General features: G+C 38.4%; 1 protein-coding gene across 2 annotated transcripts in view; it reads left to right on the top strand.

The window, feature by feature from the left end:
* GEFmeso (Guanine nucleotide exchange factor in mesoderm) overlaps positions 1 to 15996 on the top strand; it is a 152740-nt gene that overhangs the window by 12316 nt on the left and 124428 nt on the right. Inside the window, exon 1 of one of the 2 annotated variants that reach the window (XM_087354024.1) lies at positions 1184 to 1742. The exons of the other annotated variant lie outside the window; for it this stretch is intronic. Coding sequence (XP_087210150.1) covers positions 1655 to 1742 — 88 coding nt within the window. The 5' untranslated portion in view covers positions 1184 to 1654. Of the gene's footprint in view, positions 1 to 1183; positions 1743 to 15996 lie in introns of those variants that run through there. 2 annotated transcript variants of the gene reach the window in all.

The raw sequence follows: 15996 nt of genomic DNA, 5'->3' as shown, positions 1-15996 counted from the left end.
GGGACCCTCAAACCGAACCATCTGTACAAGGCCTACATGTTATGCCGGTAAATTGATAACCTATCGCTTTAAGATGGGAGTATAACCATGTCTTAGAACGCAGTATATATTAAATCTAATTGTCGTATTCTTAAAATAGCTGACCTAGAGCTATTCTTGTACTGTTGATCCAGTATATTTAAACAGTCTTGATGGATTTCTTATGAAGTCCTTGAATTGGCCTTAGATAAATGAAAGCATTATTCCAACTTTGACAGCAGGAAACGTACGTAGTTGGTTAATTAATCATAATACCTTGTTATTTTCATTTTATTGTGTTGACCTACATACAAACGCGTAGTGAATGACGTTTCTTAAGCTGATTGATCTATTTATTACATTTTGTTTGCTGTTACATTACAAACCATTAACTTGATTAACTCCGGAAGCTTCTCAAACGCATCAGTCTTAAAATAAATGATGAGTTTTGAGGCTTCACTGACCTTGATGAAATCTTTACTACAACTCAAAGCTAACCTAACCTAACTGTCTGCTAAGACAGTGTTTTCATTGATGTCCCAAAATAATTCAAGGACTCTGAGCAAGTTGACATATGAATAGAAATTTATAAGAATTCTAAAATTTTATCAAATCCAATGTAAAATAATTCTGGATTAGTAAATCAGAACAAATTTTATATGTTATCTGAGTGGGATATGGCATTTTATGAAGCCATTGTGTAAACCAGTTGTTCTAGACCGGTAGTCTACGGTTTAATTTATGTTGGTTCTTATGTTCTAGTTGGTTTTATTATGTAGATTTTTGCGCTACTAGAAATATTAATATTTTTGCATAAGGATGCAGTGTTTTGGGATTTGTAGCTGCAGTTCTCAAAAGTGTGGAGACTTGCTACAAACATTAAACATTTGGAAAATGGATGTAATAAGATGTCAAATTTCCCTCGGTTCTTAACTAAGCGCACACGTATGCGCGGATGAAGTTAAAGCTTTCTTAACCTCAACACTATATGGTAATGAGGGGTACGTGTCCTTGATTTTTAAAACACAAAGTTTCTTTCTCCCCTCTGGATACAAATGTGTTGGCCATGTTGTCGAGATGGATCAATTTATATTCTGTTCGATAATTTGTAGGAAAAGACCACTTCATTTATTTCTGTGATGAAAACTAAACGATCACCGCTATTTGAAATGATATATATCTGCTGTCGCTTCCATTGCTAGGCAGGAAGTCCTTTGTAAAATCCTTCGATTAGTGTCTAGACGTTATATCGCTTTGTTAATGGGCGCAGCGGCATTTTTGTTTCAACGTTGGTATCGCGCTTTGACTGACTCGCCGCATGATGGCTCTGCAGTCGCCTTGAACCTATGCGGCGGACATGTAATGATCGCCAGTGAAGTGAATGGGTGTAGTGTGTTTTTGACTGAGGTGGTTGAGAAAGTGGACTGTCAGCTCCGATTGTTAGCCAGCGCGTGTTGTTCAACATGGCGGGATTCTGATTTGAGAACTCCGTGAGCGTGTGTTCACATTCTCGTGGCAGTTATCTGTCATAATTGTGCCTCTTTTATGACTGACTGTCAGTGTTATTGAGATGTGACATTGTGGATTGTTTTGTGTGACCTCATGGTGACCATCCACGTATGACACTATTCAAAGCATGACCTCGGTGCATGTGGCCACCACAGTGATGGCTACTGGAGAGGGATGGGATTCCGATGGATCTCTCAGTTGGGAGGATTTTTTTGGTAAGTAAATGAATATTAGTTTCACCTGAAACCCTTACCTAACCTCGACTTTGGTATTCTATGCCGGTTGTACAGCTCGTTACGTCTTTAACAAATTACTTTGCATGTCCGAACGTCATGGTGCAGTGGTCAGCACATTAGGGAAGTACAAAGTTCGATCCTCGGTCTGGGTTACCGGCTATCGCATCAGAGTCTTTCTGTGGTCTTCATTCGTTGTCAAATCAGAACTATCTTGTTGTATGGTGTGGCTATTGTAAACTGATGTATCATGGCGTATCTAGGGCGGGTAAATGTTTTGACAAATTAGTTTTCTTATGTTACAAAATTATATTGAGCTTACTGTTTGCTTCTGTTTGAAAGTATTTCATTGTTTATTTAAAGGTTATTTGTCAGCCGCATTGGTTGTTTTGTGCCCATTGGGTGAAATAAACATGAATTGTGAATGTTAAAGGTGTGTAGAAAAGCGGTTGTTGGTTGCTAAAGGCAATACTGCTTGGAGGGTATGAGGAAAAGCATGGCAACCTCAGGATAACTGGCCTTCGCGGCCTTGAACCGTCTCCCGAGAACACGATGTCACACAATCGATCATATCTTTATATCGTGGTTTATTATGTACATAAACAAGGGTATGCATGCAAGAGGTATATTTCAGTCTTAAGTTTTTAGACAGGAGACCTAAAAACACAATCGTCTGAACTGAATTTAGTGTACTTTCTTTAATGCAATTTTGGTTTGTTTCTGGCTTAACCAAGTATATGAATTTTTCCACATTTTCTAAGGATTTGTTACCAGTCTAAATATTATGATTTTGCCGTGCACTCTGGTAACTGCGTGAGATGGGAAGAAAGTGTTCGAAATCAACATTCGATCTAACTTAGCCCCTACAACATAGCGCCAGTCTGGGAATTACGTTAACGTACCGTGGTTAAAAGACACGTAATTGACTTACTGCTATGTTGTAAAGATAAAGTTTTAAATTTTGTAAGTAATTTAATGGTGCTGCCAGTCTCTGTCGAACATCAGAATGTAATATTCAGATACAGTACGCGACTGTAATCTTGAGACTTGCAATGAATGCAGGAAGTTCGTAGCCTTAAAGGCAGCCGCTATCTTACCTCCTTCACCCCACTTCCTCACCCCGCAAGTCTCAAGTTTACAGTCGCAGACTATAGTTTTAAATGTTTATTTGTAGTATGCCAAATACAATTTGACGTCTGGGTTCAATTCTCGGCTGGAATTACGGAAGTTAAAACATGAATTAATAAAAAATTATATGTGACTGCTCACAGCTTGTATGTTCCAATGTATCTTTTGTTCACAAATGATGGTGAGCGATGCAGTTATTAAACCCGTGACTTAGCGAGTTTCACTGCTCCTATACAAACTTGATGATCGTTACTGTAGCATGAAATATTAACAATAATGTAACGAATTAGTCATACTGCGTTCCATACACAGAATGGTATGTACATGACATGCAGATTAGGCTTCAGGTTGACACACTTTATCGCATATTTTGTGAGAGAAATGTGTCCTTCGTACCTTACAACAGGGGTGTCAACATTGAGAGATATAATACGCTATGAGGGCTGAAGGATTCTCTACCGGAACCAACACAGAATTGAACACTACAATAAAAATAGCCAAATTGCCTTGTGAATCTGAAAGTTAGGCCTGCCTTGCCCCGCAAGAGAATTTACGTTTGGATCCACATTTGAAATGCAATTTCGTATCACATGTGAGTACACACGTCAGTGATTCTTAAGTGGAATTTCATGAACAAGTCTGTTCACTTGTGTAGGTTTGTGTTACCAAATTCGCTTGCAAAATTTTATGCTAACCTAAGTAATTGTGAGAACCAAAGGGTAATTAAACCTTCCTACCGTGTTCACGAGTGCCATATCCTAAGCCACATGAATCCAGTTCATCAGAAGGGGCCTAATACTTGTACACGACAGCTTTATGAATCCTGTACAATTGCTTTGTTTCGTTGGGTATAGGGTCGTGGGATACATGAATAAAAAATGTGGCAGTCAACAGTTCGCAATAAGGGAGTGAAACTATTTCGATTGTACAGCTGTAAACTGTCACCGCATATAACCAGTGTGCACTTAACTTTGTAACGGTCTGTTTCACAGTCGGTAGAGGAACAAAGGTAGTAGGTGGATGGACGTGTGGTCATGCTTTTCCAATGATACTTGAGGACTCGCTGGCCTTTCCTTTTTTTTCGTGATTGGAGTGAAGACAACAGTGTTTTGAAACCGATGGCCCCCCAAGCCGTTAGCACTCCGCTGCGTCACGTAAGACAGTTTCTAAAATTGTGCTCGAGATGTCCGCGACTTGAGTATATTCTGCTCTTTTAATTTTGATACCGTATAATTGCTGTCAGTTTTAAGGTTTTTGTAGCATTTTTTATTCCACATTGGAGTATAAGACATGAAGAAAAACTATACGTTGTATCCATATTTTACCTAGTCTATACGCTATTAAGAGTGTTAGTAAATTGGGCTTAATACTGCATACAAGTTTACAAGAAAAAATGATGAACTCTGTTTAAAAAGACAAAACTTATAAGGGAAGAAAAGACCGATCACACTACATCGCCTGTAAATTTCTTCATTCGAATTGTAATATTATTCAATAATTGCCTTTTTTGATTGGAAGATGGGATTCATGAGCCACGAGGTTGGACTTGTGAAAAAAACTGTGTTCATATTTTTGTTTATGATTTCAGACTAAAAATATGTCATAACTGCGCATCTCGAAGAGATGGACTGGCAGCTGATGTATGAGAGAGTTTCGAATTTAAGAGTACTACAGCATCTATTGTCACCTACTCGAACACTAATTTCCGGGACGGAAATGAACCTACTAAGATCAATCCACATTGAATAGTTGAACGTACCCGGCGTTGCCATTCTGTCCTGTCAGACGTGTCGCATTATTGATATCGATTGCTTTCATTAGGTATATAATTATATTTGTGATGCTGTATTGAACACTGGACACAATGCATATTGTTAACCGATCTATTCATTTCAGTTGTATTCAAAAGTCGATGTTGAATAGGACGTTTAATTTTGTATTCAGGCTTTGAACGTCTCCGGATGTCTACGGACGAGGGAGACTCTGGAAGAACGGGATCAAAGAGACTGTAATAAGACATGTCAGGGACTCCTACCATGTTTTGTCTGGTACGACATTCCCAGTTTTGTCCGTTTTTGTCGCCGTCAAATTTCTTTTCTCCCACTGACACAGTTAATTCCATTGATCTGTATGAATGGACGACGAATCTGCAGGCAGCAAAGGATGGCACCGTCGTCCGTCGACGGCTGTGTTCCTTGCATGTGCAAACTAGGGAAGTAGGTTGTGAGGTGGCGGACTGCTGCGATGAATCTTCCGGTTCGTGCTTCTTACGCAGTTGAAAGTCCTGGACTCTCGCCATAGAGACCGGCTTATCTAGGTTTTACGTTGGTCTGCCTGGTATATTCTGTCACTGACGACGAGAAGAAAGACTTTCTTTTTCTTCCCTTTTTTTATCAAAGTTATCGTCATCTGCATAAGTATGAGGTAGCATTTAGTTTACTTTAACCTTGCAGTTCTGGGATATCAGTTGCGGCCTTCTGAATTTGCTCCCGCCGTGGTGTTGTACGTGGTTACCGACGTGTAAGTTTCAACTTGCAAGACAACGCGGTATCACAGTCCAGAAGACCAAAGTTGACATTTTCACCGTCTTGAGAACCCTATCTTTTTATTCTGGAATTATGTTACCATTTACATGGCAATGTCTACCACCTGCTATAACCTTCAGTAAATATTTATTTCGCCCATAGCTTGTTTTTTTGTTTTATCACAGGCTTTTTTCACATTATAAGTTTGAGGCTTCTAACGTATATGCGATGTTTTCTTGTAACCACAATTATTTTAAATGAGCTGCCCACTTCCGCACATTAAAGGGATAAATTGACATAGACTGGAGTCAGTTCATTGTCTTACTCGTCTAGACAAACGTACCTTAGCCATGTAACCGTAATCCAGTGGCTTAGAAATATTTTGCTTCTGTATTCAAGGGCGGTGACCAGTAGGTGACGCGCTAGGTGAAGCACGGAAGAGACTGACGTCATTTGAAAGAACGTTGCGAGTCAATCACCCAGACATCACGTCTGGTGCAACGTGAAACTTTCGCATGCAAAACAACTAAATCTGAATAGAGCTTCAATTAAAGGAGCAGGCGTAGTGTTGCCTCAGGGTCTCTAAAGAGGTATACTTTATCTTCAGTTCGCATTAACATATGTCCTGTAAAATCACCGTGTGGCAACAGCCAAGCCTCTTGGCAAGCAACTTCTGCCCACAGCTTTGTCATGTTTCTTTTTGCTTGTTTCTTCATTTGTTTTTTGTGCATTATTAATAATAATAATATAAAAATGCGTACGATAACAATTTTGATTTCGATTCCTCATGTAAAATGCCCAACTGCAAGACCGAGAAGAAAATGGAACAGTAACTCAATTAAATTCTTAATTTACCGAACAAGAGCGACAGGAAACATATGGAATATGAAGGCGAAAGTGATTCTGACAGTTATTTGTATAAATTGTAAACACCCAGCGTAGAAATACAAAAGACGGCAGTTCTAGAAACAGCACACATCTTGAGGAAGATAATTAGCCTACCAAATATATTTTCCAGGAGCTGAAAACTGGGGACATGTTTTGACTCGCTCATGGTCATTTGTCCTGTAACATGATTTGAACCAGAAGGCTAATTACAAATGATAATAATAAAATAATAATAAATCAGCAGTAATAATAAAATAGTAGGTCCTAATAATAATGCATTAGCAATAATAAAAAGTAATAAACATAAAAACAGTAAAATAAAAACTATAATAAATGATGATGATGAAAATTGTGATGGTATGTTAAAGAGGACTAAACGAGTTATGGTTATACTTCAAGTGTGAGAGACAATGCCTTGTACGTCTGATTGTCCTATTCGTGTCATAAAATTTTTTGAGTCCGTAATTATTTCTGTAAGTCGGCGAGACAATGGTTGTGGCATGAGGACTGTATTTTAATTTTATTAGCGGTTACAGTACATAATTATAGACAGTTTACAAGGTTCTTGAGACCTGCATAACAGATACTTGGTTACGCTTCATCACCTTCACATTCAATAGAGAACGTTTACCTCTGTATATTACTTATGAGAACATAACCTGAATGTTCTTTGATGCATTTCGAGAAGGCGGCTACACGAAAACCGCATTGGCGCCTAGTTTCCAAATTTGGAATTGCTGTATTAAACGGCTAAAAGTACGAAGACATCGGTCACAGTAAAGACGACTTGTCAAATTTCTGCTATTTTACGACAAATCCAGAAATTCTTGTAAAGGTGCCGGAACCTCTACTTCGTTTTCTTCTCATGTATTCTCTTCTGCATTCTGTTTAGGCGCGTTCGCAACGACGTTGCAAAAATCTGTTAAACTGCAGTTTAACTAATTAAATCTAAATTTTACTAATGGAATTTTATCCACACCACATGTAATGGTTACATCGCCAGTAGTCGATCACAGAAACTTGGTATGATGATTTTTGCCCCTCCAGGTTAGTTTATGTGTTGAGTAATCTAGACTTAGGAAATTCGGGAGAAGTATCTAACACGCATTGTAAGAAGTAAGAAACGAATGAGAAATTTATATTTTAAAACTTGAAAGGAGACCGCTGTGAAAACCACGGCACAGATGACTGGATAATATAAACATGGGAGTTTGTTTTAGATTTGGAAAAATGTACTAAAATAACTCAGATCAGAATAGTATTCCTTCGGCTTTCACTAATTTCCACTAATAGTCTGCCTGCTCTAACTTCAAAGGCTTTCGGTCAACTTGTAAACCACTGATTATTTAATTAATATAGATCTGAGCTACGTTTTCCTGTACTCCCGCAAATGCCCGTGACCGGCTTTAGCTCTTCAAAGGCAAAATGAACCGTAACATTCCGAATTGCATAGTTCGGCTCATTGTAATTCTGGGTTGTTTTTAGAAAACAATCATGGCCATGTTAAGGACCTTGAGCGATGGAATGTTGTTTGTTTTAGGATACCGTTTAAAATAGAGGACAGACATTTCAACCTGTTTTGCTTCTATAATTAGATTCGGGTCCTATTTGTTTCTATAATTAAATACTGCGTGTTATGTAACGAGGTTTTGCGACTGTATCTTGAATACTAATTGTGGATAAATAAGGGCAATGCAAGAAGATGCAGTTGCCCTATTTACTGAACGATTTGACTTCTCGGTTAACATCTTAATTGGGTCAGTAGTTCGAATATCACAGCTGATCGTAGACATTGACTTAGTTAACTTTTTGTTTACTATGGAGCCGGTTCAGAGGTGAAGGCTGCAGTTGTTACGACCTTTCTCATGCAGAAGCTATGCTAGATGATATGGGGAATCGTTGGTTTAATGGTCATTGATAGACGAAAACAAACGTATTTGTAGAAAACGCACCACAGCAATGGGTTTGTGGTAGCAACGAGAACCGTTTGCTACCACAAACCTATTGCTCTGGGAATTAGGGACGATAGGGAATTATATTCCCTAACTGATATAACATCCCCAGTGGATATAACATACAATCGACGTTTATGATAAGCAAGGATAATAGAGTATCCTAGTCACTGCAGTTTAAAAACTGGTAACTGTTGTTTTAAATTTTTTTTTAAAACGTTGAAATTATTAAGAAAAACTATAATTTTCCGGTGCCAGGGCAAAGGATACATAGAAGTCCTAAAAGTTTGGGACACAAACAATTTTCGGAAAGTTTTAGCAAATGATTTTCATTGTTATATATAAAAAGTCATTTCTGTAATTCAAATATATATATTTATGTTAGTGGTGTTGAACCTTCGGTTTCTGTTAGTTAAAGAATTAAAAGCCCCTCAAACAGTTTTCGTTGTTCTAGAATGATCCTTTTGACATGATTCAAGCTATGTTCAAGATACATTACTTTAAGCATTGCCTTAACTTCCTGTTGGAGTGATTAAAATACGCTAAGTCAGTGATTTAGTAGCCTTAATTGTTCTAATTGTGGTATGTCACGTATTACACATGAGAACTGCGATTCCAGCATTTGTATCTTTCAGATTTTAAAAATGAAAACGTGGGCTAGATTAAAGTTGCAGAGAGCATCATAGACGGCCGCATCTGTCATGCGCGAGGTTTGCCGACTGAAGGTGCTTGAACTGTTGGCTCCGGTCCCGTTAAAGATTTGTAAATTCCAATGACTGGGTCTGGGTTTGCTTGTGAAATTGACCCGAACTTTACTCTTACCCGAATCAATCAGTCAATCTATCTATCTTATAAATGATAGACTGGATTCTGAAACTGGTGTGTGTCACATATTTTGATTGCTGTAAGAGAAGGGTAAGACGAGAAACTATTAAGGTTTAATATGTACGTTTGTACTAGTAATAGTCATTATGCATTCTGTACACGGTGTGTACAAAAAGAACGCATATGGGGGATCCCATGAGAGTGCTATTGGAGGCCACCCCAACCTCGTACCCTTTTGAGTTCTTAAAACCGACAGCAACACAGATGGACGACCTTTGAGGTGGTAGTGACAATACAACCATTCAGTATAGGATTCTGAAATTATGGGAACAGGCCTTCGAAAAATTTCCAGTACGTAATTCTTTGTTTAGTGGAATTGCTACCAGAATACAGATCAAAAGCGTTACATCTGTAGTATACTACAAACCTGCTCAGTGAAATTTATTTTCTATACTTGCCTCAGAATTTGAAATATCATCGAATTCTCTTCGTGTGTTAATGTTATTAAGCACTTAGGCTGACAGTCTGACCTTTTACCAAGCATTTACGGTCCTACGAATGTGTTCACTGCAACCTTATTATTCTGTTGGGTTTTCCGAAGCTCCGCTTTAGTTTATGACGCACCATTTAGAGGTATTAGGTCCTTCTGCAACATTGACTGTGGTTCTAATTTTAATTTTTTAAATGCCTTCACAAAAGTTGAATATTTATAAAACACTACAGTAGCCTTACATATTTCTGATATCCTACACTAAACATCTGTTGCGTTATCTATAAAGTTCGTTCAGTTGCCATGTTATAATCGAATGTAGGATACTTGAATAACCGCTATAGACCCAGTGGTAACTATATGTGCCACTTGCGTAATAATCAGCAACTCTGAATTTTACACACAGAATTTCTTTATGGATTTGTATATCGTAATGAGCAGCGACAAATCCATAAGCAACATTGACTATTTTGCTTTTGTAATGGAGACATTGTGTTTACTTCGCGGTAGGGACTTGATTATTATTTAGGCGAGCTTCGGCTTCAAAGGGTTAAGCATGTGCAGTCAGCAATATTATGCATGACTTAAAATGCTTGTACCATTGCTGCATTAAACAATGTGTGTTTAAAATCGCTTGACAGGTGTCAAGTGTACAGGACTTTCTTAATGCAAATCACCGCTTCCATCAGTCGTGTACTGCTCGGACAGCTAATTGATTATTCAGTTCAGCACAATTGTTTTATAGCGCACTCCATGCGTTTTCAAAAAATAAAAAATAAAAATAAAACAGCGGCCCACTTAATTTCACAGCTTTTTCAGTTTTATTTTCTCAGTACCCACTCCACCCTTCAAATGCAATAACTGGATGCTTCAGGCAGGAGTCCTCCAAACTTCGTGGGCACTTACCTTAACGAAGTGACTGCGAGTAAAAGTGTCTTCTTAACAGGAATCACGGAAAATTTTAGTTCATGGTAGTTTGAAATTGATAATACGGAACAACAACAAAAAAGGTGGCTGATAAGGATTTTTGTAATAATTTAAATTTAAAACTGAAATAAAGTTACTTATTTGATAATAAAACGTGTTACAAAACCTGCTCATTGTGCAATACACAGCACTTCTTTGTTACACAGGTTGACAACATTGTACGTGATAGTGGCACGCAATCTCATATTTTGACTCCCCACGAAAATATGGAAACAAAACGATGGTCAAAAACAGAAATTGATGGCACGCTGAAGTACATACTTAACACACGTTCGTTAAGTTTTATTATGAGAACCTGAAGGATAATATTAACTCGGATCATGAATAAATAGAATGTGTACTAGAATCAACTGGTTCAGGACAATGCAGTAGCGAGCTGGTTGGTGAACCTTTGGATTATTTTAAAGACGGAATTTTTTTACTGGCTATATGTCTACCAGCTTCTGAAGAAGGCGTACGCTATGATAATGAAAGAAATTAAGTGCAGTGTTTTTAATGTCATTGTATTTTTGGTAGAAATGGATTATCAGGCACATTTGGAATCAAATAATGTTAATGTTTTATAACTGAAGTTTTCCAAATTTGTTACAGTGTAGCAATGTACGTCATTGATTAACCAGAGCGGTTTAGTTCTGAACAAAATAACGTTCATTAGTGTTTCTGAACACGTTTTATTTAAAGCATATTAAAGTTTTATATAAGACACGCGTTCCATAGGTGGTTTAAATTCTTTGACATTCTATAATTACGGGCGTAACCGTTTTGAATAAATTAACTATATACACAGGTGGACAAGACGTTGGGGGAAGTGTATATCCAATATGTGTATGTTGAAATTATAGGTCAAATGACGTCCTTCTTGTCAAGAAACTGATTTTTTGGATGGAATTGTGTTGAAAAGTGTACACAGTAAACGTGTTTATTTGGATTTACTGTTTTTCGGTCGATAATATGCATGTCCGGTAAGTTTAATATCCCATTTTTTGTCATGGTATTACACTTATAACTGTTGGTTATATGCATGCAGACTACCTGAATGCACTGCGGCGTAATTCAAATGACTTCCTACGGTTGAAGAATTGAATAAAAAGTTGGAATTAGAGATAAGAGAAATGGTGTGACTAACACAGTTGTTACGCATTAGCTAAGAAATCTGAACTGTGAATAACGAGGGTGTATGGCAGGAAAAAGTTGTCATTACTTTAATATCCACACAGAGTTACTCAACCATCCAGTGACAGTCGCCATTCTGTTTAATATTCCTGGCAAGGCATTCAAAGTACAAAACTTGTCTCCGGTAGTTTAACCCGGAGGTTCAACACCGCTAATTCCAAAGTCTACCATTGGGCACTTGTACTCACTTCTCTTCTCCACGGTCACTGTCCTAAATGTCCGTCCTAAACCTCCCGCATCCTTCTTGGTTTTCAAAAATTCTTTATGTATTTCTTTGTTCCCGTCGTAGTCTCATGCCCACCCATGTTATCCCTAGACTTCACTGTCCTAACAACAAGCGACCTCTATAAATAAGTGAAGAAGTTCCTCGTTAAGCAGTATCGTAAACTACCCGGTTCATGACTCAAGTCCCATTATTTGTTTGGGGACTTTGTTTTCCGACGCGCATAATTTGTTATTCCCTCAGACAGCCGTTAAATACTATCGAAACGAAATGTAAAACTATTTGTTTGTAGCCTATGTAAAGATATGTGGAAATCAAAATTTCAATTAAAGAACAAGCATTTCTAGAGCTTTCTTCTGTAAATTTCATCACGGCCCTTATCTGTACTGTTGTTTCCGCATTTTGAAGAATTTATCGTAAATTTCTTCCAGTTCAGAGAATATCATCTTCTGAAACCATGGCTCAGTACCACTTAGTTCTGTAAAACCTGGGCTTCGAGGACTTTGAGCCAACGGCTTCCAGAAACCGAGATGGAAATAAACTTCAGGACGAGATAAAAACAGGGCTACGTCTCATAACGAGGTATTTGAATTAGCGTCTTCAAGCTGAGACGTGGGAGTCTCTAGCTCGGATTTACTAGTTCAAGTTGTGTACATTTATTTGCTGCAATTACGTCATGGTCTCCGTTTACGACAGTTCCAACTAATGCTTGACTTAACGTCACAACTAATTATTTCAAGTTAAACAGTTTGCGTCGTTAATTGCTTCACTGAAACGGGGTCATATTTGTGAAAGACGTCGCATATGAACATATGTGGTTTATTGTCCTCTCATATCCTGCTTATAACACGAATTACTTGTTGACCGAATATAAAGCTACTATTTAATATGTAAACCCCTCAAAATACTCTGGAGGTTGTCATTGTTAGCTTCATTATACCATATCTATATTGGAAATTGTCATTGACTCATACACACGACGTTTCGATAATTGACTGTACTTCCATCTTTAAGTGATTGTGTTTATACAGAAAGAAATTTTCTGCCATGTTTTTTAATCTCGTTGCAACGGCCTGAATCAAACACTGAAGCCGTTACCAAACCGCCCCGAATATTATACAAGTCTAACATTCAAAGGACTTGGTTCTGCCCCGTATTTTAGACTACCATTAATCCCGAAAGCAACCATTAAACACGTATGTCAGCGTAATTATTATTAGGCCGATAAAATTAACGAGCATGAGATGTACAGAGTATGCAGAACGCATGGAAGAGATTAGAAAACATTTGTGGAAGGCTTAGATGTACACCGAAGGATAATATTAAAATTGTTCTTAAATATGGTGTGAGAGTTTGGATTGAATTTATCTGACTCAGGATGCATCCACTTTGTGTTCTTGTGAACACAGCAGTGAACCCTTGGGTTCCTCAAAGACGGCGAATTTGGTAGGATATAGATGCTCCTTGTGGCACTGAAATAAAACTGGATATTCGAAAACGCGAATGCGCGTGTAACGAGAGTCCTCTTTATTTGTGAATTTTAATTAGGCACGAAGAGTGTTACGTATATTACGACTGTGGCGGTGGTAAAATTTCGCCATAATGCGGCCGCAGAATCCTTATCGTGCACCCGTGTTCAAAGGTGTTTGAAGTTACTGCCACAATGGATGCATCACATAGAGAGGTCCTTCTAAAACGCGCCACGTTTCACCGAGTCCCAGGAGTGAGTTACGCTGCTGTAAACCAGCCATGATTAATACAGGTGCTCTAAAAAATGTGTACACTGCAGCAACTTCGGTGGCCGCTTGTCACTAGATTCGCTAATTCACTAAGTGTCAGTGCTGGTGTATGTAATGATTTAGTTTATTAAGATGTCTTTATTTCATTCTTTGATTGTGTGTGTATATACATGTTTTTGGGACATTCTGTATAAAAGTGTTTTCTATTTGTCTGCACATTTTCAGCTTTTAAAATTTCTTTTATTCTCTCATACGTGCCGGAAGTAACGATGAATTAATATTACATGTGTATGAAGTTATGAAAGAAAGATTGAATAGATACGCCTAAACACAAAAGGGATTGTACACACATTCAGAATATGCGTTGAGGTTGCGTCATTCACACGAATTTCTTCTTGATGTATTGTGTTTCTAACCTGCAGACTTCTTAGCCTACCGGCTAGAGTTTTGTGAGTTATGCCACATGAATATATTGAAGCCTCGTGGCGGTTAGGGAGCCATTCATTTATAACATGCGTTGTGTGCTGTAGTTTGATGTAGCCCCGAAGATATAGGCGGTATGTTCTTCCGAAACGATGGTATCTCCGACTCCACGCGGCGTTACTGCCCGTAACATCAACATCGAGATGTTCTGTTACGAAATTTGTTACGGTGTCTATTAGTACGTGTGAAGGTGTAGATTGGATTAAATTGGCTTAGGGTAAGATCGAGTGGCGGGCTGTTGTGAACAGAGTGTTGAAACTCCGGTTTTCTTTTCAACTACCTCATCGATTATCTGCTTCTGAAGACGGCCTCTGTCTGTGGTTTGTCAGGTATTGCATGTTTGTACTGCTCAGGATGTCGGAGACAAAATGCAGGGAAGTGTATTTGGGTCTATGGGTGATAAAGAAATAGGAGGTAGAGAAAATTACATATGAGGAACTTTATGATTTTTACTGTTACCACCAAATATTACTAGTGATATACTTTAATGCAAGATGGACGAGACAATAGCACACATGGGAAAGATGAACAATTTATACAGTTTTGGTCGGTAAATATTTCGTGCTTCGATTTTTTTACGAAAATCTTTAAAATTATGTTTGTGCATTTTGTAAAATAGGGGTTATATTGGATCGATACGTACCAGATTCAATTCGCAGTAGAGTTTTCGTGTAGACCTCCCGCTGTAGTTAATTTAATGTGAAGCATTTAAGTACGTCGGAAGTAAATTCTTGCATGAGGTGAGAGAGAGACACACGCACGCGCGGACAGATTGAAGGACATTAAGTTGCATCCCTGCAGTTTTTACGGCATAAAAAATTTCTTGACAATTTGTTTGAAATGTCACAATAGGCATGAAATAGTAACATAAATCGAGCTCGTTTATAGAAGGGGTGTTTGGACTTGTGCAAGGGTTCTAGCGCGAGCCAGGGGGATGATGGGTGATAAGAACCCCAGTAACACGCGTTGCAAGCATCTGTTGTCTGCAAAGCGGAGGGGCTGGCTGCAGGGGGTGGGGGAATTTCACGTTAAAAGCGTCTTGTATGGAGATAAACAGGGCTATGTCGCTCTGATGTCCATGTATGAATGCTTCACTTATTTATAACTTTAATGGCGCTGCGAAAGACAGAAATTACACGTCGGTTGAGATGTGAGGTTCTCACGATGGCGAAGATTTACTTGTAGGTGGCTGCAGACGTTTCACAGGCAGTGTCTCATTGTCCAGGGTTGGACTAATTGCTAATTTTATAATATGGATGCTACCCTAGGTCTTTCAGGAATTAGACCCACCGAAGTGTTTGGATTTAGAATTGTGAATCCTTTGTCGCTTCATACGACCCGCTGGACAGTCCATCAGTTCGTCGCAAGAATTCTTACAGCGGAACACATAGAAACCTGATAATACATGTACCGAGCGGAATTTCAATTCTAATTTCTGTTGTTTAAGCGGTTTTAAGACCGAAATCGTATCTTAAAAATTAGACACGTTCTCTCTATATAAGATCCTTTTCCAGTCCATTATTTATTAACCATCTTGTATTTCAACGGTATTTAGTCTGAGCCACTGACTGCATTGTAATATCACAAATAAATTGTGGAAGAAATAAGGTATTATTTTGTCCGTACTTGAGGACAGTTAGGCGAGAGGCTGGCAGTTTTACTTCCCATAAATATTAACTTCACCTGCATGGGGGGAAAAGGTACAGCTCCACGCGTTCGTATATTAACCTTAATACTCGATGGAGGTGAATAGTCAGTTTGACACTGCGGCCGTTCTGATGTCAGACATCGAATTCTTATTACGCATTGGGTAAGAGGTTAGA

The sequence above is a fragment of the Zootermopsis nevadensis genome, unplaced genomic scaffold (assembly GCF_977971745.1).
Source record: "Zootermopsis nevadensis isolate Lab colony 2312 unplaced genomic scaffold, Znev_1.0 Znev_ptg000022l, whole genome shotgun sequence".
In the NCBI taxonomy this organism is placed as follows: Eukaryota; Metazoa; Arthropoda; class Insecta; order Blattodea; family Termopsidae; genus Zootermopsis; species Zootermopsis nevadensis.
Note: the sequence above shows the minus strand (reverse complement) of the source record. Positions and strands in the feature narration are given on the sequence as shown.